The 26,649-nt window shown below is 40.0% G+C and overlaps 2 protein-coding genes across 3 annotated transcripts in view; one reads left to right on the top strand and one right to left on the bottom strand.

Annotated features, from left to right (window-relative positions):
• LOC103432993 (azadirone synthase LFS-like) overlaps positions 1–26,649 on the top strand; it is an 89,872-nt gene that overhangs the window by 19,826 nt on the left and 43,397 nt on the right. The gene's annotated exons all lie outside the window — the stretch shown is intronic.
• On the bottom strand, positions 16,765–18,315 carry LOC103419236 (uncharacterized). 2 transcript variants are annotated; one of them, XM_008357353.4, is made up of 3 exons: positions 17,449–18,315; positions 17,258–17,324; positions 16,765–17,168 (listed from the first exon to the last, which is right to left on the bottom strand). In XM_008357353.4, coding segments are annotated over exons 1-3 (687 nt in total). In that variant the 5' UTR covers positions 18,067–18,315; the 3' UTR covers positions 16,765–17,166. The 2 variants fall into 2 exon arrangements, with proteins under 2 accessions (XP_008355575.1, XP_008355574.1); XM_008357352.4 differs by having other exon boundaries at positions 17,253–17,324; positions 17,449–18,312.

The raw sequence follows: 26,649 nt of genomic DNA, 5'->3' as shown, positions 1-26,649 counted from the left end.
TGCACTCAGTCCCCTCATGTTGCGTTGTCATTTAGTCCATTATATATTTTAACCCACGTTAACATATTTGACGAAAAGTTTGCTATTGTCCTCGCAAGGAGTTTAAGTCCGAGAAAGTCGGAGCAAAAGTTTTAGGCGATTTTCTCACGGAACCCTAGGTTGTGGCGGCGGAAACTGTAAATAGTCAGTGCTTGAGGCGGTTTGGACTGGTTTTCTGCACGAGATACATTGCTAATACAGGGCTTGGGAGCGGTGAAGGGTTTCAATAGAGGACCCTGAAGCGGATGGGATAATGGAAGAGTTTAGGTAGAGTTTGGGGGACAAACTTCACCTTATTGACAAGGAGAAAGTCAAAGTGATTATTGATAGGAAAGATGTGGAGGAGGCGCTGATTAGTTTCCACTACATGTTATTGGCAAAGGTGTTCATGGAGAAAGGAATGGTGAAGCATTCATTGATCGTTTTACCTCTTTGTGGCGGGGGAAAGAAGGTGTTTCGATTAGAGACATTGGAGATCGCAGGTTCTTAGTTCGGTTTGTGGCTAAGAGGGACATGCAGCGGGTTTGGACTCTGAATTCCCTTGGACTTTTTGGGATGATTTCATCATGGTAGGTGATTGCATAAATCGGAGAAAGGCGAGGTGGAAAGCCTTGGAGATGGGGGAATTATGGATACAGATTCATAAAGTACCACCGTTTAGCATGACCGTTGCGGTTGCAAATGCGATTGGTGGAAAGATTGGCTCAGTAATCAGGGTGGACAAATCGGCAAGCCGAGAATGCATTGGAAGATTTCTGCGAGTCCGTATTCGATGCAATTTACGGAAACCTCTGATGCGTGGTATGTTGGTCACATTCCCGGATGAAGGAAGGGTGTGGGTTCAATTTAACTATGAAAGATTGCCAAACTATTGCCTATATTGTGGTAAATTGGGACATGTGAGCCGGGTGTGCAAAGACATGGGAAGTACAACATGGAGGAAGAGGGAAGACAACAGTCACTAGGGGCAGGTTACTATATGAGGGACTGGAGGCTCGGACAGATTTGCTAGGTATGTACTATTATTGCCGTCAAGAAGATTGAAGAGCCAAAGTACGGGAGAGGGCAGTGGGAAGACCATGGGGTCACGGAAAGATGCTGGGTGGTGTGGGGAGGGGTCGAATGGGGGGAGGGGTACGGGTAAGTAGAGGGGACGTAGGGATGGGCATGAGAGTCCAGGAACAGAAATTGCAGGGGAGGGGATTTGGAGGACACTGCCTCGTCACCAATGAAAAAACAAACTTATGCTTGTAAGGGTAAAGAGGGAAGTAGGAATATGAAGGACATGATGAAGGCACATCGGGAAGCGGAAGAATTGGCTCGACAGGCTAGAGAAAAAGCTTTTGATGCTGGGCTGATTGGACGTGGAGGTACCATTGCCTCGAATGCAGTGAATGTTGAGCTCTTGGATTTTGTCGAACCTGAAGGAAGTTTGGGTGGGAACGAAGAGGAATGCAAAAGGGGAATACAAGTCAATTTGAACGATCCAGTTAGCATGGAGGAGAGAGTACACTCGGCGGTTGAGCAGCAAAGTGATCAGAATTGTGTGAAGGAACGGGTTGGAGAGGAGACTGATGAGGTGCTGTTCGTGAGTAACGTAGGTGGAACACAGGATTCAGACCCGTTTGAGTTGGGTCCTATTATTGCTGCTGTGAGTGGGGAGAGTAGGAGACGAAAAAGAAGAATTATGTATGTCGATGAGGATGTCGAGTTGGGGGTGAGCGGAGAGAGGAGTACTATGAGTAATAAGCGAGCTTTTATTTTTTTTCTGAGGCGGATGAGACTAGCCGTGAGTCTCATCCGTGAGGGGTCTCCACGGGAACCATGAAAACATTATGCTAGAACTGTCAAGGAATTGGGGGGTCCTTGACAGTTGATGCCTTGGTTGAGCAGGTGAGGCTTCACAACCCAGGGATAGTGATCTTACTTGAAACTAAAAACAAAAGTGATCGCTACAGGTATTTACTGAAATTATTACAGATCGATTATATGCAATCGATTGAACCAAAAGGTATTAGTGGAGGTTTATGTGTTTTTTTTTTTGAAAGATGTGGTGGCTATCTCTAGTATTGTTTGGAAGAACTTTTTCATTGAACTGGGTTTTGGGGGGGGATCTGATTTATTCGGATTAAAGGATGTTGGCGGTTTATGCTAGTACGAATGATAAGCGGATGAGAGCTCAGTGGACAGAACTTGGCAAGAGAATTAGTGACTCACGTGGGAAATGCATTGTGATCGGCCACTTTAATGATATAGTAGACGATGCGGAGAAGGAAGGCAGTAATTACCATTCTATGGAGAGCAAGAGTGATTTTCGGGATTTTTTGGCAGATAATGAGCTATTGGATTTGGGGTTTGAAGGGTATCCTTACACATGGAGGAATAAGCAGGATGACAGGTTGATTCAACAATGGTTTGATAGAGGAGTTGTGACCTCGGGGTGGATGGAGATGTTCTCTCAGGTGAAAATTAATCATGTGACACTGGAGGGTTCAGACTATTCAATGTTGGTCCTCTCTCCTGATTAAACTATTATGAAAAGGTCGTGTCGGTTTATTTATGATGCTCAGTAGGGAAAATTCTGGAATGTCGTACTATCATAGCTGAAGCTTGGAAAGAACGAGCGGATATATCACATGCTTTTATTATAAGTGAGAAATTGAAGGGTACCATGCAAAGACTATGGGGATGGAAGAGAGTGGTGAAACCGAACTCCAAGAGGCGTATTGATAAGCTTCGGGATGAGATTTGGAAGGGGATTGAGGACCCTTGTGTTCGGCAAGAGCATATAAGGACCAAGGAACAATAGCTCATGGTGGCTATTAAGGAGGAAGAGTATTATTGGAAGGTGAAGTCACATAATACATGGCTTTGAGAGGGTGACAAAAATACCAAATTCTTTCACGCTCAAACGATTCAACGTAGGAGAAGTAATCAACTTCATGGGGTGGAAGATGGCCATGGAGTATGGCAGAATGATCCAAGAAACATGCAACAAATAGTTGTTAATTATTTTGCGGACTTATTCCAGTCGGGAGACTTGCGGCATGGAGGGGAAATGGCAAATTGTGTGGGGATAAAGGTGAATGATCAGGATAATTAGGAGCTTATTAGACCGTTTTCGGATGACGAAATTCAGGAATCAATGTTTCAAATTCTGGCAACTAAATCACCTAGACCAAATGGTTTTACAGTTGGGTTCTTCCAGGATCATTGGGAGGTGGTGGGGAGGGGATACTGTCCGAATGGTGCAAGCATTCTATCACTTGGGGGATATTGACACGGACGACTTCAGTCCTGCATTAGCAACCTTTGTTTGAGCTTGCTGCTCTTGTATTGGACCATGCCTGATTGCCTAAGTATTTCATGTTGGGCTTCATGCTCGCATCTCATCCCAAGAAGAAAGCGCGTCGTTGGGCTTCTCGCGCAAAACCAAAGCCAGCATACGCTAGGCTTATCCTGAGCCTCAACCCACCAACCAGCAACCTTTGAGCTTCTTGGTTCTGCTCCCACGTTTTGGCCCGCCTCCAATGGCCTTCTATGTTGATGGGCTCGTCTCTTTCCTTTGGCCCACTTCCCTGCTGCAATTGCAGCTTGCTTACTTGCATGGGCTGCCTCGTGCAGCCTGGCCTAAGCCCAAGTCTGCAGCCTTTGTTGTAAGGCCCTATTCTAAACATCAGCCATCAATCATTTGTTGTTCTTCCTTTTGTTCTCGGCCAAAAACCATTTTTGGCTTGTCTTTTTTTTTTTCAACCCGCACCCATATTATTTTGGTACCCAATTTCACGGCCTTAACTAATTTTTAGGGGTTTTCTTTTGCATGGCTTGCAAGCATCTAGCCCAAAATATCACCTGAAATTTTATATAATTTTGCTTTTACGATCAACGCCGAATGATCCCAATCTATTGAATTAATCAAAGTGACCATCAAGTCCATTCATCTGACAAGACATCCAAAATTATTAGCCTGAAGCCCACTTTTGGACATTAACGATTCAATATTTTATTTCTTTTCTTTGAACCATTGGCTACCTTTCGTAGTCCCGAAACACTCACACTTGAGTTCCTGAAGCAGGAACCTCTTTTTTATGAACTAACCGTTCATAAACTAAATCGAACTTGTAGTTTCAAACTTAGTGCCTTTGAAACCCGAAACTTTCATAAAATAATACACCCATGAAAACCCGACGTTTTTCATGTAAACCATGTCTTAGAACCCGAATGTTTTAACTTTGATGTTTATAGAGATCTTATTTCCATAACACCAATTACAATATTGTTCCATCCATTCAGTGGATTATCAAACCGTAACAAGTTCGACTTCACTGATTTGGACGTTTCTTAACAGAAACCACTTTATGTGGCTACAAGACGTGAATCTCCACTTGACTATCAAGAAGCTGAGAAACCATTGAAGCCAACAATGCTATAGAAGAGTTGAATACACCTTCATCATGATCTTTATTCGAAGACTTATGCCTGAAGCATTACAAACAGAAGTACCTCCCGAACGAAGATTCCATGGCTCTTTGGCTCACTTCAACGACCTGTTTAATCATGAACGATATTGCCTGAAGCACACCATGATTACGTCCATGAATGAGTACGATTCTGAAGTTTATAAATCCTATCGAACTTTGATTGGAGAATACTTTTCTCGTCATTCCTTGTTTCTAACTTGCTCTTGAAGCAGCAGTGTAGAGAACAGAAGTTTACTAAATTCTCGAATCTGATTACTACCACACTTGTGAGAGAAAGGTACAGACTTAGCTTCGGCTAGAGTCTACCAAACGTTATAGACCCAACTCGAATGGAGTTTAACGAATGGCTCGACCCAGTTCAGTTAAGGCCTACCAAATGGTGATTCCCAGTTTCATTTGGGGCACACCGAATGGTATTGCTCTGCTTTGGCAGAGGCCTACCGAGTAAACTCATCCAGCTTCGACTAGAACCTACCGAACCCAATTTTGCATCTGTCTATCTCACAATCCAATTTCGAGTTTGTTTTTACAACATATGGTAAAATCAGGGCCTGCCAAGGTGTGGCATCATACCCGAAGCGTGATCCTTAGCACCTAAGACCTCAAACTTCAAGAATAAGAGATAATATTTCCAAACCTTAACCCTACATAATCTATTTTCATCTTGATGGAATAGATCATTGGTTATGCACATGCTCGTGCCCCTACCAATGTCGTTGAGGAGTACCATTCTCGTAGTCAATATATGAGTCTAATTTTGCTCCACCAAACATCGTTGGAAGAGCAAAATTTTGACATGGATGGCCTTGTTGGCCGAATCCCCTAAGTAAACCGTTTACTTTATGAACATTTTTTATGTTCTTGAATTCACATTTGGTGTTCGTTTTAGTTATGGATAATCTTATCGATATTGTCCTCGAATATGAGTTCATTGAATTATGTTTCTTGTATACATGTGACTGAATTCAATTAAACACGTGATTAGGTAGAAATGTGGGAAAGTTAGTTGTCTGGATGAATGCGATACTACGCACACTAACTTTACACCTAAATCACATCTCTAGCAACGACTTCAGATCTATCCAACTTGATTAACAACAATGGCACGCTCATCGTTGTATGAATGGTACTAAATTACCATTTAAGAGGCTTTATATTCTCCCCGTTCCGGAAGAAGGTCGTTAAGTTTTAAGGATATTCGAGAGAACAATGATCATGAATGAAACCACTGAAGAAAATATAGTGGAATATCTTTGCACCACCTCCAAAATTTGGGGCTAATCGGCTGCCTCCCAACTAGGAACACACCATATGTGGCCGGCCTGGAGCCGGTGATTCGAGCAATTTACTTGCTTTGGCATGACCTTTTGGGACACTTAGGTCTAATAATCATGTGGTTACAAGCAGACTTTGCCAAGCCCGCTCGTTTGGGAGATTTGATTTCTAAATCATCCCTCACAAAGATATGAAATCACCCTTTTTCATAATGGATTCAAGGGAATATATGTGGACTAATCTAACCAAAATGCGGACCATATAAATACATATGGTTTTGGTTGATGAATAGACAAACTGGTCACATATTTGTCCACATACATTGCTGCTAAACCTCATGGCCGATTTTATGGGTTCACCACCCTACTTATCCCATAAAGGTTGGAAGATTGGATAATGTCGGAAAGTTTATATCGACAGTTTTCGATAAGTATTGCATATCTTTTGGGTTTATAATTCGACATCAAATTCCCAAGTTCACGCTAAAACAGCCTTGCATAGTGATCATCAAGAGCAATTTAAATGATCGCCTGGACCTTGGTGAACGCACCAAGTTTTTGGTTTCTACCTAAGGTTATGCAATCCTGTACGTAACTATGTTGGTCCGCATTGAGGCCCGTTGCCACCCAACTTATTTGATGTTACAATTAGTTATTGGGTACGAACCTGATGCTTCGTATTTACGCATTTGGGTGTGCATTCCATGTGCTAAGTTGCGCCGCCGCAACGTACCAATATGAGTCCTCACCTAAGGTTGTGAATCCTTGTCGATTATGATTGTCTTTCGTAATAGCTCTCTTAGAGCCCTTTCATGTGATCTATTTACCGCTCATTTGTAGATTGTCACTTCAATGAGACGGTCTTCCAGCCGTTAGCGGGAGATAAGAACTTCAAACGCTCATGTAAAACATCACGAATTTACGTGGACGTTACCCACTATGTCTCATCTCGATCCCCATACCGCAAATGTTGCTCCAGAAACATTCGTCTGATGTACCTAAAGTGACGAGATTATATCCCAGCTACAAACATGCCTGCAAGGATAGACGTACTTAAGGAATGTCGAGTCAACATCCCTAAAAGGTATGCCGCCCCTGTTGGACGATCTGGTCCACCGGCAGATAGCCAATTAATCTGTCTTGGCCTGAAGCACGACATACCACTCGATTCATAAGATTCATTTCCCTAAAAATCACAGCACAACAATGAATCCATACTCGATCGCTGTCTCAAATCATTTCCATCTCATGAGATTAATCTGGATTACTCCCGAGACTTGAAGTTCTTGGTCCAGTGTACTAGTTTGGATGAGATAATAGAATTGGAATGAGATTATCATCAATGAAATTTTCACTTATATGGTAGCTACCGACATAAATGAAAAGCGACGATATCGAACTGTGTTCTGTTGATTAATGTCAATGTAGAACTGATTGGATAACTGAAATTACAATCCAGGTTAAATTACTTACCAAAGTGTGTTTGGACCTATCATTTCTACAGTGCCCAATGTAACCCTGTTGTGTTACAAGTGAGAAAGGAAGCGTAATGAGATGAATGAAACAGTGCAATATGATGCACGCCTTACGGCGCAAGGTTTCTTTCAAATGCCCTATGATTGACTACAACATTATGAATGTGTTTAGTGTTTCTCCATGAGGATATTGATACGGAGATTTACATGTAAGTTCCCGAAGAATTACATAGACTGACTCAAATAGTTATAAACCACGAAATACCTTCTCAACTTGTTTGAGGCGTTTACTTACGGATTGAAGCAATTGGCTGATGTGGTATACTCATCTAAGTATTTGATCAGTAATATATATGAATTATGTCCTTGCGTGTTAAACTATGAAGTCTTATTCCTAATTTTTAAAGTTGCAGTTTATGTCAATGACATGAATCTCACTAAGACTCTAGAAGAGCTTGAGAAAATTACCTCGTACCTGAAGATAGAATTTAAGATGAAGGATCTTAGGAAAACTCGTTTATTCTTTGACATGAAGTTCAAGTGTTGTTCTGAGGGTACTTTGGTCTACTAGTCAAACTACACCTTGAAGGTGTTACATTTGAGTATGTCTATGATCTTCCATACACTATATGCAAATGAAAACCTTGAAGAGGTTATGGAATCTGAAATTCCATATCTGAGTTCAACTTTGCACTTTGTTGTACTTAGCTTATTGTATTAGACAGAAGATCTCATTCGCTGTTGATCTATTGGTAAAGATGCAGCACTGTGCCTATATGCAACCACTGAATTGGTATTAAAGACGTTTTTCCGTTACCCTGATAGGTACTACGGATTTAGGCTAATCCCAACGCATCTCGAGCAGATACGACCCCTTGATTCTCGGAATGATGTTTCCCTTATTTGTTATGTTGGCGCTGGTTACTTATCAGACCCGCATAAGGCAAATCCCCGAATGGTTATGTCTTTACTGTTAGGGATATCGCAATATCTTGGAGGTCCACAATATGACCTTAGTTGCGAAATCTTCGAAAACATTCCAAGACTCACTTCACTTCATTATGCCACGCATGAGACATGGTTAGGAGTTCTTGTTGAGCATATTCAAAGTGCTTGTTATTTTCATTCATCATTGAGTCTCAACAACGATCCATGAAGACTATTGTAACATCCCACATCGACCAACGGATATGGGGTGATGTGCCTTATATGTACATGCCCACCTTCATATAGCACGAGGCCTTTTGGGAACTAACTGGCTTCAGATTCCATCGGAACTCTGAAGTTAAGCGAGTTCGGGCAAGGCCAATCCTATGATGGGTGACCCATTGGGAAGTTCTCGTCTGAGTTCCTAGAAACAAAATCGTCGGTCCAGGATATGAAAAAATGGTATCAAAGCCACTCTACCGTGTGGTGCGAGTGTGCCGACGAGGACGTCGGGCCCCAAAGAAGGGTGGATTGTAAGATCCCACATCGACCAACGGAGAGGGACTGATGTGCCTTATATGTACATGCCCACTTTCATATAGCCCGAGCCCTTTTAGGGACTTACTGGCTTCAGATTCCATTGGATCTTCGAAGTTAAGCGAGTTCGGACGAGAGCAATCCCATGATGGGTGACCCACTGGGAACTTGCTCATGAGTTCCCAGAAACAAAACCGTGAGGGTGTGGCCGGGACCTAAAACGGACAATATCGTGCTACGGCGAAGTCGATTTGGGATGTGACAACTATGTCGCATGTATCAACCCAACCAAGACATGATACATCAACGAAGTCAACGCCAAGACATATTGCGTCTACATCACTTCAATAAAGCATCAGAAGATTTAAAGGCATTCAAGCCGATCCCAGACAACCTTGTCGACCTCAACATGACGTTACTGCCGAAGTCAACCTTCCAGAAACTTGTATGAGAAATTGGTATGCCTAACTATTGGTATGCAATGCTTGTAGTTCTGATTTAGAATTTCTGTCAAACTCAGGGAGAGTATCCAGAAGTATACTCACTTGATCTTAATGTACTCTTTTTTCCTATGATTAGGAGCATTTTTCCCACTAGGTTTTTGCTACCTAACTAGGTTTTAACGATGCACCTTTAGACTAGATATTATCCTATTAGAGTTGTAATCCTATTAGGGTAAGGAATTAACATTCCTTACTACTATAAAAAAAAGGCACAATGGAATATAATAGAGCACACCTCACGATTGGATGACACTATTTCATTTGGAGGCTTGGAGTTTCCTAATCCTTATTCCTTTCTAACCAATTTGCTCTTCCATTATTACCTCTTATGTGGATCTTCTGTGGTGCACCGTTTTCTATGAAGCCGACGGATAGCAAAGCACACATGTATACTGGCCAACCCACACGTGTACTTCCGGTCAAACTTACCATGTCTTTGCTGATCTAGTCAACGGTCAAATACCTTATCACCCTTCAAATGATTTGGCCTCAAATTTTTTAATATCCCAACTATGCCCTTCATGCCTTCCCCTCACCTTCTTGAAGCCGTCGGATGTTGCACGTGCGACCGCGGCCGATAAAGGTGGCCTAACTTTGTTGGGCATTTTAGGGTGGGTCCTACGTGTCTGGTTCTCTGGCCTGCTAAGCTGGTCACCATGTGATTAAGCTGTTGGACGAATCGTTGCTTAATTCAGTTTTTCCGTTTATCAATGATTCGGTTCGGGCTGCACGTGCATCCAAATTTCATAATCTGAAGTGCTACTACAGAGATGCATTGACTAATATACCCATGTTTAATTTGATTGAGTGGTGGTCCCGGTGCATAAATAAGGGCCACTTTTGGAAAAGTGAAAAGTGGGTATGATTTTATCAAGATTGTGTTTGGAAAAGCATGTTTTGTTGGTGGGGTTTATATGATAATTGGGTATTACAGAGGATATTAGGCTATCGTAGTTTAATCATTTGAAATTTATATCTATTTTATTTTATTTTTGGTACTAGATTGAGTTGAGACTAATTAATCTTTTGATGAATTATAATTTGCTCTCCAACTCAATTATGTCAATACTTCAAATGATGAAAGTGTTCAATCAAAGAAGAGAGACGCCGAGAAGACTTTCTCAAAGTGGCATTTCCATACACTTTTCGTCATATCGTATTTTTGGCAAAATATTTTATAATATTAACATAGATATTATGCTAAAAACATGAAATGACAAAAAGTCTACGAAGAATTTCACTTCTAAAACAATCTGCTTAGCATTTTTAATTAGAGAATTATATTATTAATATATAAGAGAGATTGAAAATCTCTGGAAGAAGTCCCACATCGAAGTTAATTATTAAAGGGATTAGATTTAGTTAAAAAATGGTAATAATGATTAGGAAGCAACCTAATTTTGCTTGGTTGGAAGCATGAGAGCGACCAAGTGGAATAAACAAATGGAATTTGGCCCTTTTTATAAATTCTAGGGTTCCTCCGTCCTTGTAAGCATGCTTCCTAAAACGTTGAGATAATGAGCTTTAATCTCAGCATAAACGTGGTCTACTTGCATTATTATAACTAATTAATCAATCTTAAGCTGGTATGATGAGCTTTTCTCATTTGAAAAAAGTAGCATAATTTAACGTTGATCACCAAGCCTTCTACTCCTTGCATTGTATGATGAGAAGTCTATGGAGACTCTTCAAAGTGGGATCATCTATAAACTCTCTCCACCACCTCATATTTTTGGCATACTTCTTGTACCAACATTATAAAACATTATGCAAAAACACATGAGTCGGCGGAGAGTCCATGGAGAGTTTCCTTTGAGAGAGTTTCATTAGCATTTCTCTTGCATGATTATTTCTTGGTTTACCTAAGATTTACGTTATTCATTACTCCTTTTATGGTCTACCTATCCGCCTTCCTATGCATAAAATTCTTACTCCGTTAAACTTATCATGATAAATCCTAGAATCATTTTAGTATAGAGGTATTATCGAGCCTTCAAACCTAAAACAGAAGATTGTGTTTGATTATACAAAAATCGTAATACATTTTATGGATGCTAAATGTATGATTAAGAGTTAAAAGAATTAATTCAATCCACGAGTGAAAATTGAGAGGATTACGTTTATAACCCTAAAAATAAGAAAAGCACTTTTGCTTATGGAAGCGCTTTTGTGTCAGACACGCTTTATGTAGAGAAAAATGGTTGCTATTTTCTTATGAGCTATAGCCAATTAGCCATAATTCTGTTGAAGATCCAATGTAACTGGGCCGGAATGGGTAGGCCTATGGCTATTCATCTGTGCATATTTTTTGGCCTTCGGGACCTTGTAAATTTACTTTTTGGCCCGAGTGTAAAGAAAATTTGATTTTTTTTCGTTTATGTGGCACGCGTTTGGATGAAAATCTCACTTTCCTCTTGAACTTGCAACTGTGCGACTTTTGCCGATTTGCTTTCAATATTTATCTTAATTCTCATGTCATTTATTATTAATTTGGTCAGGAAAATCGTGAATTTTCTGTGGTAGAAGTAGAACCAAAATAAAGAAAACGCCAAGTTTCGAGTGAAATGTTAGTTCTACATTAGTGAAATTTACGATAATTTATCTAGAAGAATTGTACTTATCCATTACATGTAAAATATAACGATGGTTTTGTATTTGGGCGTCATCCACACAAGTGTGGAGTCCTAACTTGAACTCTCCCATGCCGAAGAAAGAGTTAGGTTACGTTTGGAAGAGATTTTAGGGGAAGTTTTAACTTCTGGCCAAAATTTTAGGCCGGTATTAGGTGAGGTCACTTAACTAGGTCGTGCTTAAATATTAGGATTAGGGTTATGAGTAATGTTTCAATTGGTTAACTATTTTGCCTAATCATATTGATGTGTTGCTCTTCTTCTTCTTAATTTATGAAGTTATTTGTTCTTTTTTAAAAACCCAAAGTCTTTCATTAGAACTTTTCAATATTCATTTTTGATTGAGTGCAAGACAAGTCAAGGAATTATTTCAAATGCACTTTTATTTTATTTTATATATAAGTGATACTGGAGGAAAAAAAAAATTGAGCACATAAACCTTTTATGTATAGTGAAAAATTTTAATTTACAAATTTATTATGTTATGAGGGCACTTGATATATTGAAACCACACTTGAAAATATAATAAGAGCATCAAGTTATCAACCACAAACGCATGTGATTTAATATCTTAGTGGGTAGGGTGTTAAGTTTTCACTTATGCATTATGGGTTCGGAACTCTCACCTCTCCTAAATTATTATAATAGTTTCGAATCCACTTCCTCCGCTTATTATTATAATTATTATTATTGATAAAAAAAAAGAAAGAAGTGATCAACCAAGTGCTAACACAAACTTGAAATGCAGGAAGATGTGTTATGAATCTATAATGACTAAGAAGGAATTGTTATGGGAGTCAGAATCATTATATTTTCACAAGTTGTTCAAAATAAGTTATTTTCTATGCAAACTTCAAAATTACGAATCCTTAAACTTCGTCCCATAAAGAGGATTAGTTTGGATACTATTCATTGTATTGAAAACATTTTAAAGGGAGCAGTGGTTGACAAATTTTTTATTTTGTTCAAGTTGAAGATTATTTATGAAGAAAAGTTGTCTCTTTTAATCCTATTATTTTGGTGGGGTCTAGTATCTTTTCTTCGTGAGTAACCTTTAACTTAGACAAAATATGGAAGTTCTCTTCCACTTCTTTTTTTAGTACATCGATATTTTTACACTAAGGGGAGGAGTTCAGCTAAACCACACAATGGGCAACTTAGTTTGCTATCGAATTCGCCAGCAATTCTCTTCCACTTCTTATTTCAAAATGCCTTCAATATAGTGGATAGTCCTGTCTATATAGTCCTCTCTATTAAACAAGGCCTTAATGAGTTGTTTCTTCATGAATCAAAATATTACTACCACTTAGTGGGCTGGTTGGGATAGGTTATGACCAATTAAAATGGACTTGAGGCCAATAGCGTCAGACTGTGAGATGGACATGATGAGTTATGAATCCACAATATAATGAGTTATCTAACTTACCTTTATATATGAGTTACAGATTTTATCTTACAAATCCTGACCGATCCAATCATATCTCTAAAGCCCAATCCCATCTATTCCACAAAAGGCCCCTAATCGTTGTTGTCCCGTCCTCCAAGTCTGAAACATTGGAATGTCAAGCAAATCCTCTAGAGGTCTTGCCGTAGACCCCTACCTCTACGCGGCATTGCGCACTATTTTCCTATGCTCTTTCTTTAAAGCGTATTTTCCTCCATAAATTGCCTTGGAATGTTGGAAATGGAGGTACAATCTCTCAAGATTTCACGGTCGGATTAGCGCACCACACGAATCACTTCAATATCGTCTCAACTTAACTACCTCAATATTATGTTGGCTTCTTTTACAAAAGATATTAATGTTATTAATAATGGAACCATTTATTTATAGGGAACAAGTAGTAATATATTATGTCAAGTTGCCGAGGTGGTATTGCATTCTACAACTCAATCGTGTGTTTAATCCTAGTTTTGAGCTTCCTAATATCAATTTCAGGATTGGCTACCATACTTACATATATTTACTACAGTTACAATATACCGGTCAAATATAATACAAGTTAAATATATGTATTAATATAATTAGCATATGACTGTCAAAATGGTAATTATATTAAATACATGTAAGTATATTATTCTACAATTTGCTAGGGAATGGTACGAGTCAAATCAATGTATGGGAGGTAAACCTGTTAGGGCCGTGGTCAAGTTGCATTGCTTGCAATGAACTCCTGGTGACTTGTTCCTCCAATTTGAAACGTCTAAACTCTAAAGTGCCACTTCAAGTTGTACCGTTTAAAGCCGCAACTTGATTTTCATCTAGCAATGGCCCAAAATATCTCTCGGAGTAATACTACGCACACCAAATTTGTTCACCAAATAACGTCACACCGTATCATTTATTAATATCTGGGGCATCCTTAGACCTCGTTTACTTTTAACAAGACTCGGACACATCATTTGGTCGTACCCAGTGCACAAGGCTCCCGCTTTACGCAGGGTCTGGGAGAGGTGAATGTCGGCTAGCCTTACCCCCATTTATGGAGAGGCTGCTCCCAAGTCTCGAACCCGAGACCTACCGCTTATGGGCGAAGGCACTTGCCAACACATCATTTGGTGAATATAAAAAAAATTATGCCTCTACTCAGACATGTATATCATCATGCATCCTTTTGTTCCATTCAAGTTGGTATCGTCACGTTTCAGGCACAGCCATAGATAGGCAAGCAAGCAACCTCTTCCTCTATTGGGCCATCAATAACCAAGAGAAACTCAGAAAATAGCAACCAGGAATTCAATGTTCATATTTGTCTCAAAAACGAACCGAAGAAAACACCCAATAAAACCGAATTATACTCTCTTTATATGCAAATCACAGTTTGACACATAAAGGAGTAGTTGAAAAGGAAAAGGAAACAAAAGATCAAGTTATCCAAGATCGTGGAGTTTCGAGATCTATTATCTTCCTCGAAGAACAACTCCTGCTATTCCAGAACAGAGCTCAAGCCAACAATTCACACAATAAACAGCATGGTGCTTAAACGATTTGCATAATCTGCTACCTGATTAACTTTTCGATCATACTACCTTTGAAATGAAGGCAAGCTTACCAGAGCTGGCACAGGAATAAGAACACTTGTTCAACTATTTTAACAATAGACAAACACCCTGTGAGGCTTCAGCCACAAAGAACAACAGCAAAGGAAAACATTTGATTCCGAAGGTTTGATGGAATTGTTATGATGTGAAACCTGTCACAGACAGCAAAACAATTTGTACCAATTTCAACTTGAAGAAGCAGCTAAGCTGACTTCCATCCTGACTGTGAAGCAGAAAATAAATGTCAAACACTTTGTAGTCATAGAAGAAGTATTAATACCAAGCCGTTGCTAATCAGTAGGAATAGCATATCAAATGACAGAAAACAAGTAAATAAAACACAAGTGCCTTTACCGTTCAGAAATTGGTTTTACCAACAGTCTTTATGACAGAGGAACTTTAAGAACAAATTGAAAATAGCACAAGGAAAAATAAAAGAGAAAATACAAAATTGGACTTCAAGCACCAACCAGACTGAAATTATGAAAGAGCAGCAACTAAAAGGCAATGCTTTTATAACATGAGAATATAACAAAGGATAGAAGACAAGCTACATAAAAGAAGCATAAAGGCAACATTATTATGTCAAACAGTTGAACCCAAAGCCTATTTAAACACCGCTTTTATGTGCAACCGATCAAATTCCCCTAAATTCCTTTTGTACTTGGAGGAGGGAAGGAATAACATGGACGTTAACACTTTGACTATTCTGACCTATTAACAGCCAGGAAGCTAGAGAGAACAGATTATGGCTAAGAAAAGTGGCATAAATCATGAACACCAGAGATTTACCATCAGACAGAAAATGTGAGACTGACAGGAAGTTGAGAATGATTAGCATTCACTAATTACGCTGGTTTGGATATACTAAAAAGTATCCTAACCTTGAAGCAAAATAAGATATATCTTTAAATTCATTAATACCATTAAAGAAGGAATCGAATTATCAAATTACCCATACACGCGCAAAATATATATTCATGCACAATAGGAACATCTATAGTATCCCACATGCCTCAATATTAAATGCACAAACCTATATGTATAACCTATTTACATGCCTTATGCAAAACTTACCACGGGCACAAGCATCAATATGATTAACATGAAAAAGAAAAGTTAAAAGGATGAAACATGCAGATGCAGGGAAACACTACATTCAACCTCAGAAAAGGTTCGCCTTGTCAATCAGTTGAACTGATGAGCTCTTCCAGAACAAGGAAGCATGCAGTCAAGTTAAAAGTATGAAACATGCAGATGCAAGGAAACACTACATTCAACCTTAGAAAAGGTTCACCTTGTCAGGGCTGGTTTGGTATTGCTGTGCTTTGAAAAAAAGCTGCTGTGAGAATAAGCGGTTGGGAAATAAATCAGCAGGGTGTTTGGTAAACATTTTTGTAAAAGTGCTTTTGGAAAAAAAAGCAGTCTGATAATGGATCTTTTCATTAAAGGAGCACTATAGTTCCGTGTGCTTTGAAAAAAAAGCCATTTTTCCAAAGTTGCAAATGGCAGCTTCAGCTTTTTCCTTTGATTTCAGATTATTCTTACAGCAGCTTCCAAAATAAGCCCTTTTTTTTTTTTTAGTTTACCAAACACCTAAAACTCTCACAGCTTTTTTTCATGGGTGCTTTTTTTTTAAGCACCTCACTCCCAAACCACTCCTCACTCAGTTGAACTGATGAGCTCTTCCAGAACAAGGAAGCATGCAGTCAATAAACCCTGTATTGAAAAACAGTTTGTGCAAGACAATGCAAAACCTCCCCCCCCCCCCCCAACAACGATGTAGGGAAGCCTGTCAAACTTTACAAATCAAACAATCAGAATCATTCAAAAAATGAACGAAAGCACAACGAATCTCCGACAAGCCTAATCGATTAATACCATTAACAAGAGAAAGGTCTGAACTTGACGCTATATCATGTACATATATAGAAACTCCATATATTTTTACATATTAGACCTACTTCCATATAAAGCAACTAGATTTACCCTGCATCCTGTTCCTAATGAGCAATACAATAAGGCCAGAAAAAAATCAAACTAGACATTAAAAAAGGGAAATTAGATATCCTCTCTCCTTTTTCCCCTCTCATAGATTTTTGTTCTGCCTTGTATAGGGTAAATGCCAATTCTTCTTCTGTAAAAGTTGAGCGCATTATACCTCAAAAATTGAGGCTTCCACTCTACAGCTGCAGCAGCAATTTCCATTTACGAAGTTTCGAGACAATCATAATCTTCAGGTCACCATACAAATCTACCTCTGCAACAAAAACCCAACTATCCATTAGCAACAAAAACCTCACAAAAACATGAATTTGCAGAAACTCAGAGAGAAAGAGATAACCTTACATGGAGAATCAGCAGACTTATAAGCATCAGCAGTAACACCAACCAGCCACAACCCAGGAAAGATACTCTGCAAATTCATGCATCCCACAAATAAATTACAAAATTTCATAAAATAAAACAAAATTCATGTTAAATTAAAAAAAAAACACGGAACAATAAAATATAAGGAGGAAAGAGCAAAGTGGACGTACATCGAGCTGCTTCTGAACATTCTTGGGTCGCTTCTTGGGCCTTCTGGAGGGCCTCGACCCGGTCATCACGAACACGTCCTCTTCAATCTCCTCCTTCGACAAAGCGATCCAGAACTTGCTCTTCTCCTTCTTCTTCTCCACACTTTGCCCCTCCGCCAAACCCCTCAACCTCATCGACTTCGGCTGCTGCTGCTGCATCATCTCGCTCTGACTTCTGTTCGGCCCTTCAGGTTCCTGCCCTTCCCGGTTCGCACCAACCGCGGCGTTAGGGCCACTCGCCTTTTGAAACGACGCCGTCGCGGGAGGTCTCCTGGGCCTCAAATTCCAGGGCTTCTGAAGTAGCACCTCAGCTTCCTCCTCCTCTTGATCGCTCTCCCTCTCCTCGCTCCTGCGGCGCTTGTTTTCCGAGCACGAGATCAGCGATAATCGGCGGCGATCGGCCCGGGAGGACCCGACCCGGTTGTGGCGGTCGGATTCGGAGTCGGGCTCGGAGGCTGGTTCAGCGGAGGCGGGTCGGCGGTAGCGGTTGTGGTTGTTGGCGGTGGCGTTCTTAGTCCCCCATTTCAAGAATGTGAGCGGGAAGTTGTGCAGCGGCGGCTTCACTGGCGCTGTCGCCATTATTCCTGATCAACACGCAGAGCTAAAGCCTTCAGAGTTTCAAACCAACAAGCCGGCTATACATACACACCAAACTGTATCTATCTATCCATCAATCCTTTATCAGTTTATGCTTGTGCTTCAAGTTTTTAGAGAGAGAAAGTGAAGGAGGAGGAGACAGTGAGCGAGAGTAGGTTATTTGTGATGTGAGGAGAGGAGAGGTGGGAGGCTTTCCTCTTAATGGTCGGACTACTACAAATACAGTACGGAGACGGAAAACCAAGGGGCTGTGGTCTTTCTACCCTCTACGGCGTTACGGTTTTTTATTTACTATTTTACCCTTGCTTTTTAATTTATTTATTTATGGCATATTTGTTTCTTTGTTTCGGAAAGCTGTCATTTTCTCGTGAACTTTAACTTTAGCCGAATATCTTTCGAACTTTTTTATTAGCTAATATTTTCTTTCAATTTTAATTTTACCTAATTACCCCCTTTAAGCTTTTATAAATAACCAATTTTCTTCTGTTGCTAGACTTTAAATTTTTTTATCTAATTTCTCATCCATTTTTATCACATGAATAACGCATAATAAATTTTGGGGGTCAAAAAGAATAAAAATTAGATGGATGAAAATTTTAAATCTAACACTAGAGGATAATTGGGTATTTATAAATTTTTAAAAAGATAATCAGCTAAAGTTAATTTTAAAGGAAAATTGACTAATTACAAATTTCAGTAAAGTAATTAATTAAAATTAAAGTAATAAGAGAAATTGATGGCTGACAAATATTCTTTATTTCTTTTATTTCTTTTGTTTCTGATTATGGACCAGGTTGGACCGTTTAATATCCTGCTTCTTTTTGTTGTACGTTTTGACCTATTGGGTTGGGGTCCTTGGGGAGGTGGGTTTCGCAGTCAGTGTACAACATCTTTAAGCGTAAAAAGGTCGACGGTTAATCGGACGGTGTATGTGATCATATGAGAATATAATTGAAGGTGATGATGGGTCACTATCTGTCTGCGAGTTATATATTTTGCTCCCGTTCATGTTGGGCTTTCGTAGTAACGTGATGATGGAGGCGTTTGTTGCGCTAGAGTATCTCGGACTGAACTGGCTTCAAGGATTAAGCTGGATTGGCTTAGACTAGACTAAGCTGGATTGGCTTAGACTAGATTAAGCTGGACTAACTTAGTGAAATGTTTGGTGTAGTGTTGGACTAAGAAGCTGGATAATAACAAATTCTAATATTATATTATTTAATATATAAATTATTAATATTTTATTATGATCTAGATGATCGGAAATGACGAGGAGTCTATCGGGAGTGGTTGTTGAGCATGATGAGGACGAGAGAGGATAGTCTTAGCTAGTCCCATGGTTATTGGGGGGTCTCGCTAAGACCTCTTAGTGAAGGGTTTTGTTCATGCTAGTCCCCTTTAGTCTCATTAATGTTAGTCCCAGCATGAAACAAACACAGTATTGGACTAACAGCTAGTCCAGTCCAGTCCAATCCCACTTAGTGAGAGCAAACAAACGCCCCCGTGTCTTATTGGGAATAGGATTATCTCCCTCTTTTTTCTTTTCCTCTCTCCTTTTATCTTATTTGAGATGAGGGGAGGGAAGGGGAAGAAAAGAGGAGAGGAGACAATCTTAGTCCGTCTTATTGAGGTTTATTTAAAAAGTCAACTTTGAATTATTTTAAAATGACTAAAAACTTACTTGGGCAATGTGTATTTTGGAAAAAGCACCGGTTACGATTTATATGTTTTTTGCAGGAAACACTTCAAGTGTTTTTCTAGGATCCACTTGCATTTTTACTAAAGATTGGTTCCAATAGCGCTTTGGATCATTTTAAAAGCACTTCTAAACATACTCTTAGTTACTAATTTAGTTTATTAATGTGTAATGGTATTTTTAGCATTCATGTCTCTGTGTTTTCTTGTAAGATGGGGATTTAGGTTCCTGCCTATTAGAATTAGGGGTGTGCTATACACACACTCCAAATTACTTCTCACACACTCCTTGTTAATTTTTGTCCGTTGATTTTCTTCAATTCATCCGATCCGACGGTCGAAAATTAGAAGGGTGTGTGAGAAGTAAAATGGGGTGTGTGGATATCACACCCCTAGAATTAAGTTAAATCTTTATAAATAGAATGTTTGTAACTTGGTTAGGATAATTTTTGTGGCAAGATTTAGCTTATTTGAGTTATGTAGCTTTATTGACAATTTTTTAGTTTTTGTTGCTTTTAGATAATAAAAGGGTACTCCTAGAGTTGGTTTGGTATTACTGTGCTTTGAAAAAAAATTATTTCTGCTGTGTTATGAGAATAAGCAGCTGTGAAATAAAGCTGCAGAGTGTTTGGTAAACTTTTTTGTAAAAGTGCTTTTGAAAAAAAAAAAGTATTATAATGTTTGGTAAACTTTTATGTAAAACAGCTGTGTATGTGAATTACTAAATATGCTTTATTTTTAAAAGAAAAATATTTATAAACTTTATCTTAAACATATAATCCAACGTTTAACATGAAATCATAATCCAACATTTATGCTGCTTCACGTTTTCAATTTTTTTTTTCATCCAAAACTGTGAAAATAAGATGTTTTTAAGTGTTTACCAAACACCTTTTTGAGCTCAGTTTTTATTGGTACCCACTTTTTATAAAGGCGCCTCAGTACTAAACCAGTACCTAGTTTGGTATTCCGTAGATTCATTTGTTCTACATACTATGTTTTCCAATTTAGTATAAGAGCGGGTTCGATTCTTAAAAAATTTAACTGCTATTGTTTGCTATAATTAGTTAGACTGTATAGTGGCTATTGATATTAATAAAAATGGATTGGATGTTGTGCATAAGGAAAAACAAAACTAGAGCTTAACGCCGAACCAAGGCAAAACCGCACTTACTCTAATTCTCACCTGACTTTCACACTGTTGAAATCAACCTTGCCAAGAACTCAATGTCTTTGTAGTGTCGTTAAAGTGCCTTTGTGGTGGTTCAACATCGAAAAAGGAGAGTGTCATTGACACGCCCGACCCTGATATTCACTCAACACCAAGGTAGGCACGTGCTGGCCGACACCCGAAGGTGACAAAGCCATATTAGGATGCATGAGAACTAAGAACAATTAACCGACATAAATAAAACTTGTAAATTTAATTATAATAAATATGCATTTATGGAACATGTTCAAAGCATACAACTAAACCGAGACACTAAAAATGAATAATATAAAACTGAATGAAAAAAAGGATGGATCATACACCGAGAGGACTCGAAGATACCGATGCGGAAATGCCTTGACTTTGGGATTGTACGTCTAGATTCTAAGTTCTGAGGGGGCGCAAAACAAAACATGAGTGGACCGAGTTGATATATAAGTAATACTAAAATAGTTATTTCTCAACATACTAACCCCCAAAGTTTATGAAAACTCAATAGCATAATATGTAATAGGTTTTTTGAAAATCCTAGCATGCCATAAATCCTTCGTAAACATATATTATATATAGTGTGCTAAGTAGTGGTATCAGTATTGCCCGAAGGCATATAGAACATTTCATTCGCCCGAAGGCCTTCATTCGACCCGTACGCCCCTACATCACCCGACCGAAGTCATATATAGATAACATTTGCCCGTAGGCATATATAGTGACCATCAGATAAGCACAAAACTCATTGCACATAATCTTTCCAAAATATATCTCATCGAAGTTCAATATCTTAAACAACAAATCATAAATGATGTTCATAAATATCTCAGTGAAATCTAGTAAAGCATTAAAAAACAATAAGCGTAAAACCAATTTACTCATAAACATTTTATAAAACGTAACCATTAAATCATGTTTTTTTTTTCCCATTAAATCATGTTTTTCATGTATGCATTTCTAGCAATTAAAACATGCATTTTAGAAGGGGTCCATTCATATATACTTCGCAGTCGAATAGCCGTGCGAAATAGGAGGGACGGAAATGCTGATGTTTGTACCATACTTGACTAATTCCGAAACTACTGAGCACCGGTCAACGTTATACCGTCAATGACCCAGAAGAGTTTCCCTCAAACCAGGAGACCAATCACAGCGCGACACATGTCGACATCAGAAGCCAATCATAGCGCGACAAGTGTCAACATCAAAAGTCAATCACAACACGACACGTGTCAATATCAGAATGAAACTAGAAACTCTATTCTATAAATAGATTATCATTCTCTCACAATATTTCCTAATGTCATTTGTACTAAATCATTCATTAGTACTCACTAAAGGAGAGCTTGAACCTATGTACTTGTGTAAACCATTCATAATTAATGAGAACTCCTCTACTCCGTGGACATAGCCAATCTGGGTGAACCACGTACATTTTGTGTTTGCTTCCCTGTCCCTATCCATTTATATACTTATCCATACTAGTGACCGAAGCAATCTAGCGAAGGTCACAAACTTAACACTTTCTGTTGTACCAAAATCCCCACTAATTTTGTGCATCAACATTTGGCCCTATCTGTGGGAACGACACTTATTCTCACTCTCTTCAGCTTTGTTAAGCTAGTTTCCACCATTCGTACACTCTCTTTTGACCAGGCATCCCTCTCCTACATGGGGAGCGAAGGAAGCCACAACACACAGAAAAATACCCCTCTTGCACCTAGTGCGAAGCAACGAAAGAATGAAGGAAATAGGTTTGCTCTTCAAGCTAAAGTCGATGAGCTAGAAGCTCAGAACAACAAGATAGCAATGAAGAATGAGGTCCTTCAGGAGCAGTATGATAAGCTATTTAAGACGCTCCACGAAACTAGGCATACTCAAACACGCGAGCTTGTTGCCCATGTGGACATCAACCATCATCTGGGTGCCCTCAAACACGGAAAGTCACCTTCCTTTGACATGAGTATCCTTGATGAAGAGCGAGCTAATCATCAAAACATTGATCAACATGAGACATTTCTCAACCCAGCTGCTTCGACCCGAAGCAGGAGAAGTGGAGGAAGACACCTCCTAGGAGAAGGGTTGGAAGGATCGAAAGCCGTTTATCGTGATTGCCGAGACTTCTTAAAGCAATGTCGAGAGAATCCCCTTCACATATGCTCGAAGATCAATGACCCAAGGGTTTCTGAAAGACTCGGTCCACTCCCACGACCTAGACCAGCTGCCAATCTAAGGAAGGAACGACAGGTCCCAGAGGAACATGAAGGTACATGAGACTTTGAGGTATTCCGACAGACTCACCCTAGAAGTCAGTACGGCGAGTCCAAGGAAAAATCACACGCTTTTGCTCAAACTTTCCTACTTTCAAGAGGCGATGGAGACTTACGAAAGAAAATCCCAGTGATACATGACTCCACTCAGGACCCCCTTGTCCTACAGCTCATTGAGGAAGTAAACAAGTTGAAGGCCGAACGTTAGACCGAGATACCTGATTGGAACCAACCCAGGCCTGACCCTCTCACAAGGAGGATCCTCGACACCCCCTTCAAGCAAAGACAAAACAAAAGCTTGGTTTACAACTCTATACTGAAAAGGAGGACCCGATTGAACACCTTAACCTCTTTGAGTCCACCATGGCATACCGGATGCATACCGACGAAGAACGATGTCTTCTCTTCCCCTCCACCCTCTCTGGCGGAGCTCTAAACTAGTATTGCCGTCTTCCACCCGAGACGATAGACTCATTTGAGGAATTGAGGAAACTGTTTGTTTCTCAACGCATTTTCCAGATCGATCGCTTGCGTTCTGCAAATGACTTGTACACTATTCGCCAGAAGCCGAACGAGTCACTACGAGAGTATGCCGGTCGTTTCAGCCATGAGTATTCTCGCTGTGCTGAGGCAGATGACAAGACCGCCCTCAAGGCTTTCACGGCATGCCTATGTGATTGTTTCTTCAAGTACATGATCAATGCCAGCACTTGGAAGACTTACTCTGAGGTGATGGTACATGCTTATAACCATGCCTCCGCCGAGGCAAGGACATATCAATGGAAACCCCTCACAGCCACTCCTTATCAGCAAGTAGGTAGTAGAAGCCAGATCCAACTAAATGAGAAGACCTCGACCTTCCAAACGGCAGCGGTGCTTCCCCCTGCCTTACTTAATACTTTGCCAAGTCAACAAACATATCAATCTCATGGCAAAATGAAAGATTTCCATCCTCACCAGTCTCATTTTAGTAAAAGGAGTAAGGGACACTACCGCGATAACCAAGGGTATCACCACGATAATCCCTAACCCCAGACAGTCAACATAATGGGTCAAGCACGTATCAGGACAGCCCCTACCCTGAGGTACGAGGCATACACACCTTTGAACGCCACATGCGTAGCCATTTACCCCGACATAGCACACCTGATACCGAAGCCAAAGCCGAGGCACCCGGATTACAAGTTCACGAAGAGCACGGGCATGTTTTGCTGCTACCACGAGTATAACGGCCATGACGGCGAGAAGTGTATCACCTTTCGTGATCATATTGAAGCTTTGGCACGTGAAGGAAAAATTGATCAATTCCTCCTTCACCCTACAAGGGGTAACCGTAACCAACGCCAAGTGAATGTGATATATTTCATAAGTGGTGGCACACCCATATCTAAATCTTCCAACAGGGCTATGAAAAATAGTGAACGAGCTCTAAAGTCTGGCCACCAAGTGTTTCATGTGAAGGATATCAGGGGAGGCAAGCATCAAAAGCCTAACTGGGATCCAATATGTTTCTACCTTAAGGAAGAAAGAGATATTATCTACCCTCACAACGACCCACTGGTTGTGGAAGCTCACATAGCCAACTTTGAAGTACGACGAATCCTGGTAGACACGGGGGCTTCGGTCAATATCATGTTTGCCGAAGCTTTCAGGGCACTTAATGTAGCTAAACATTTGCTCGATCGCTCGATTTCCCCTCTGATAAGCTTTTTCGGTGATATCGTGCAACCTTTGGGGAGCATACACTTACCTTTCACCATTGGTATAGGCCATTACACAGCTACTATTACCACTAACTTCCTAGTGGTTAATTGCCTAACGGCATACAATGTCATCTTGGGACGCACATGCATCAATGATCTCAATGCCATGGTATCCACACATATGTTGTTGATGAAATTTCCAACCTTCTATGACAATGGTTACATCAGAGGAGATCAACTTAGTGCACGATCATGTTACAACACTTCGGTCAAGCAACAACAACTGCCTGTGCCCAAGGAAATCCTTTCTATACATGACCAAGTCATAAAGACCAGCCTAGACGAAGCCAACTTGGATCTTCACGGTGGCAATAGTCAACTCGACGATCCTCGAGATGACTCTTTCATCCAGCAAGCACAACCCGCTGAAGAGTTGGAGAAGGTCTCTATCTCAAAAGATTATCCGGATCGCATGGTGAAGATTGACACCACATTGTTACCACCAATTTGGTTGTCATTGATCTTTTTTTTGCAAGAGAACATTGAGGTCTTCGCCTGGTTATACGAGGACATGCCAAGCATCTCTCCTGATAGCATCTGTCATCGCTTAAGTATTGACCCCAAGACCAAGCCAGTGAGACAGAAGCGAAAATCCTATGACACTGAACGGTACGAGGCAATGAAGGCAGAAGTTGAAAAACTCAAAGGCATAGGCTTCGTTCGCGAAGTCAATTATCCAACGTGGGTAGCAAATGTTGTCCTTGTTAAGAAGAATCCGACCAAGGAAAATCTTATGCTCCAAAAAGTCTTGTGGAGAATATGTGTCGATTACACCAACCTAAACGAAGGATGCCCAAATGATAGCTTCCTCTTACTCTCATAGACAGACTTATAGACTCTACAGCAGGGTGTGAACTCCTGAGCTTCATGGAGGCTTACTCAGGATATAACCAAATCCACATGAACGCTCCGGACCAAGAACACACAGCCTTTACTACTGACAGGGGACTATATTGCTATAAAGTCATGTCATTCGGCCTAAAGAATGCATGAGCGACTTATCAGAGACTGGTCAATTCAATGTTTGCCGAACAGATTGGGAAGAGCATGAAAGTTTACGTTGATGATATGCTAGTCAAGAGCAAACATGCTGACCAACACATCACCAACTTATCTGAAACTTTCACCATTCCGAAGAGGTATCGAATGAGGTTGAACCTCAACAAATGTGCCTTCGGCGTAGGCTTTGGCAAATTCTTAGGCTTCATGATAAGCCAACGAGGCATTGAGGCTAATCCTGAGAAGATCAAAGTAATCCTCGACATGAAGGAACCAGTAACTTCAAAAGACATCCAAAGCCTTACTGGCAAGGTGGCAGCCTTAACTAGGTTCATCTCTAAGGCCATAGATAGATGTGCTCCTTTCTTCAAAGCACTTAAGGGAAGTAAGAAATACATTACATGGACTGATGAATATGTTGAGGCATTCAAGAACCTCAAAGACTACATGAGTAAAGCCCATCTGCTCTCCAAACCTGAGGTTGGTGACACTTTCATTATCTATTTGTCGGTATCGGCTTCAGCAGTAAGTTCCGTTCTCATTCGAAATGATGGTAATGTTGAACGGTCTGTCTACTACGCTAGTAAGGCCTTACAAGATGCGAAGACACGATACTCCAACATTGAGAAATTGGCTA

This window comes from Malus domestica, chromosome 04 (assembly GCF_042453785.1).
Source record: "Malus domestica chromosome 04, GDT2T_hap1".
Classification (NCBI taxonomy): domain Eukaryota; kingdom Viridiplantae; phylum Streptophyta; class Magnoliopsida; order Rosales; family Rosaceae; genus Malus; species Malus domestica.
Note: the sequence above shows the minus strand (reverse complement) of the source record. Positions and strands in the feature narration are given on the sequence as shown.

What these genes read in the sequence shown, in the direction of transcription:
- LOC103419236 (XM_008357352.4), bottom strand. Translation starts at nt 18,066, where the DNA reads ATGGCGACAGCGCCAGTGAAGCCGCCGCTGCACAACTTCCCGCTCACA. An exon ending in ATGTTCAGAAGCAGCTCGAT is followed by an intron (nt 17,325 to 17,448) that starts GTACGTCCACTT and finishes ATGAATTTGCAG; the next exon opens with AGTATCTTTCCTGGGTTGTG.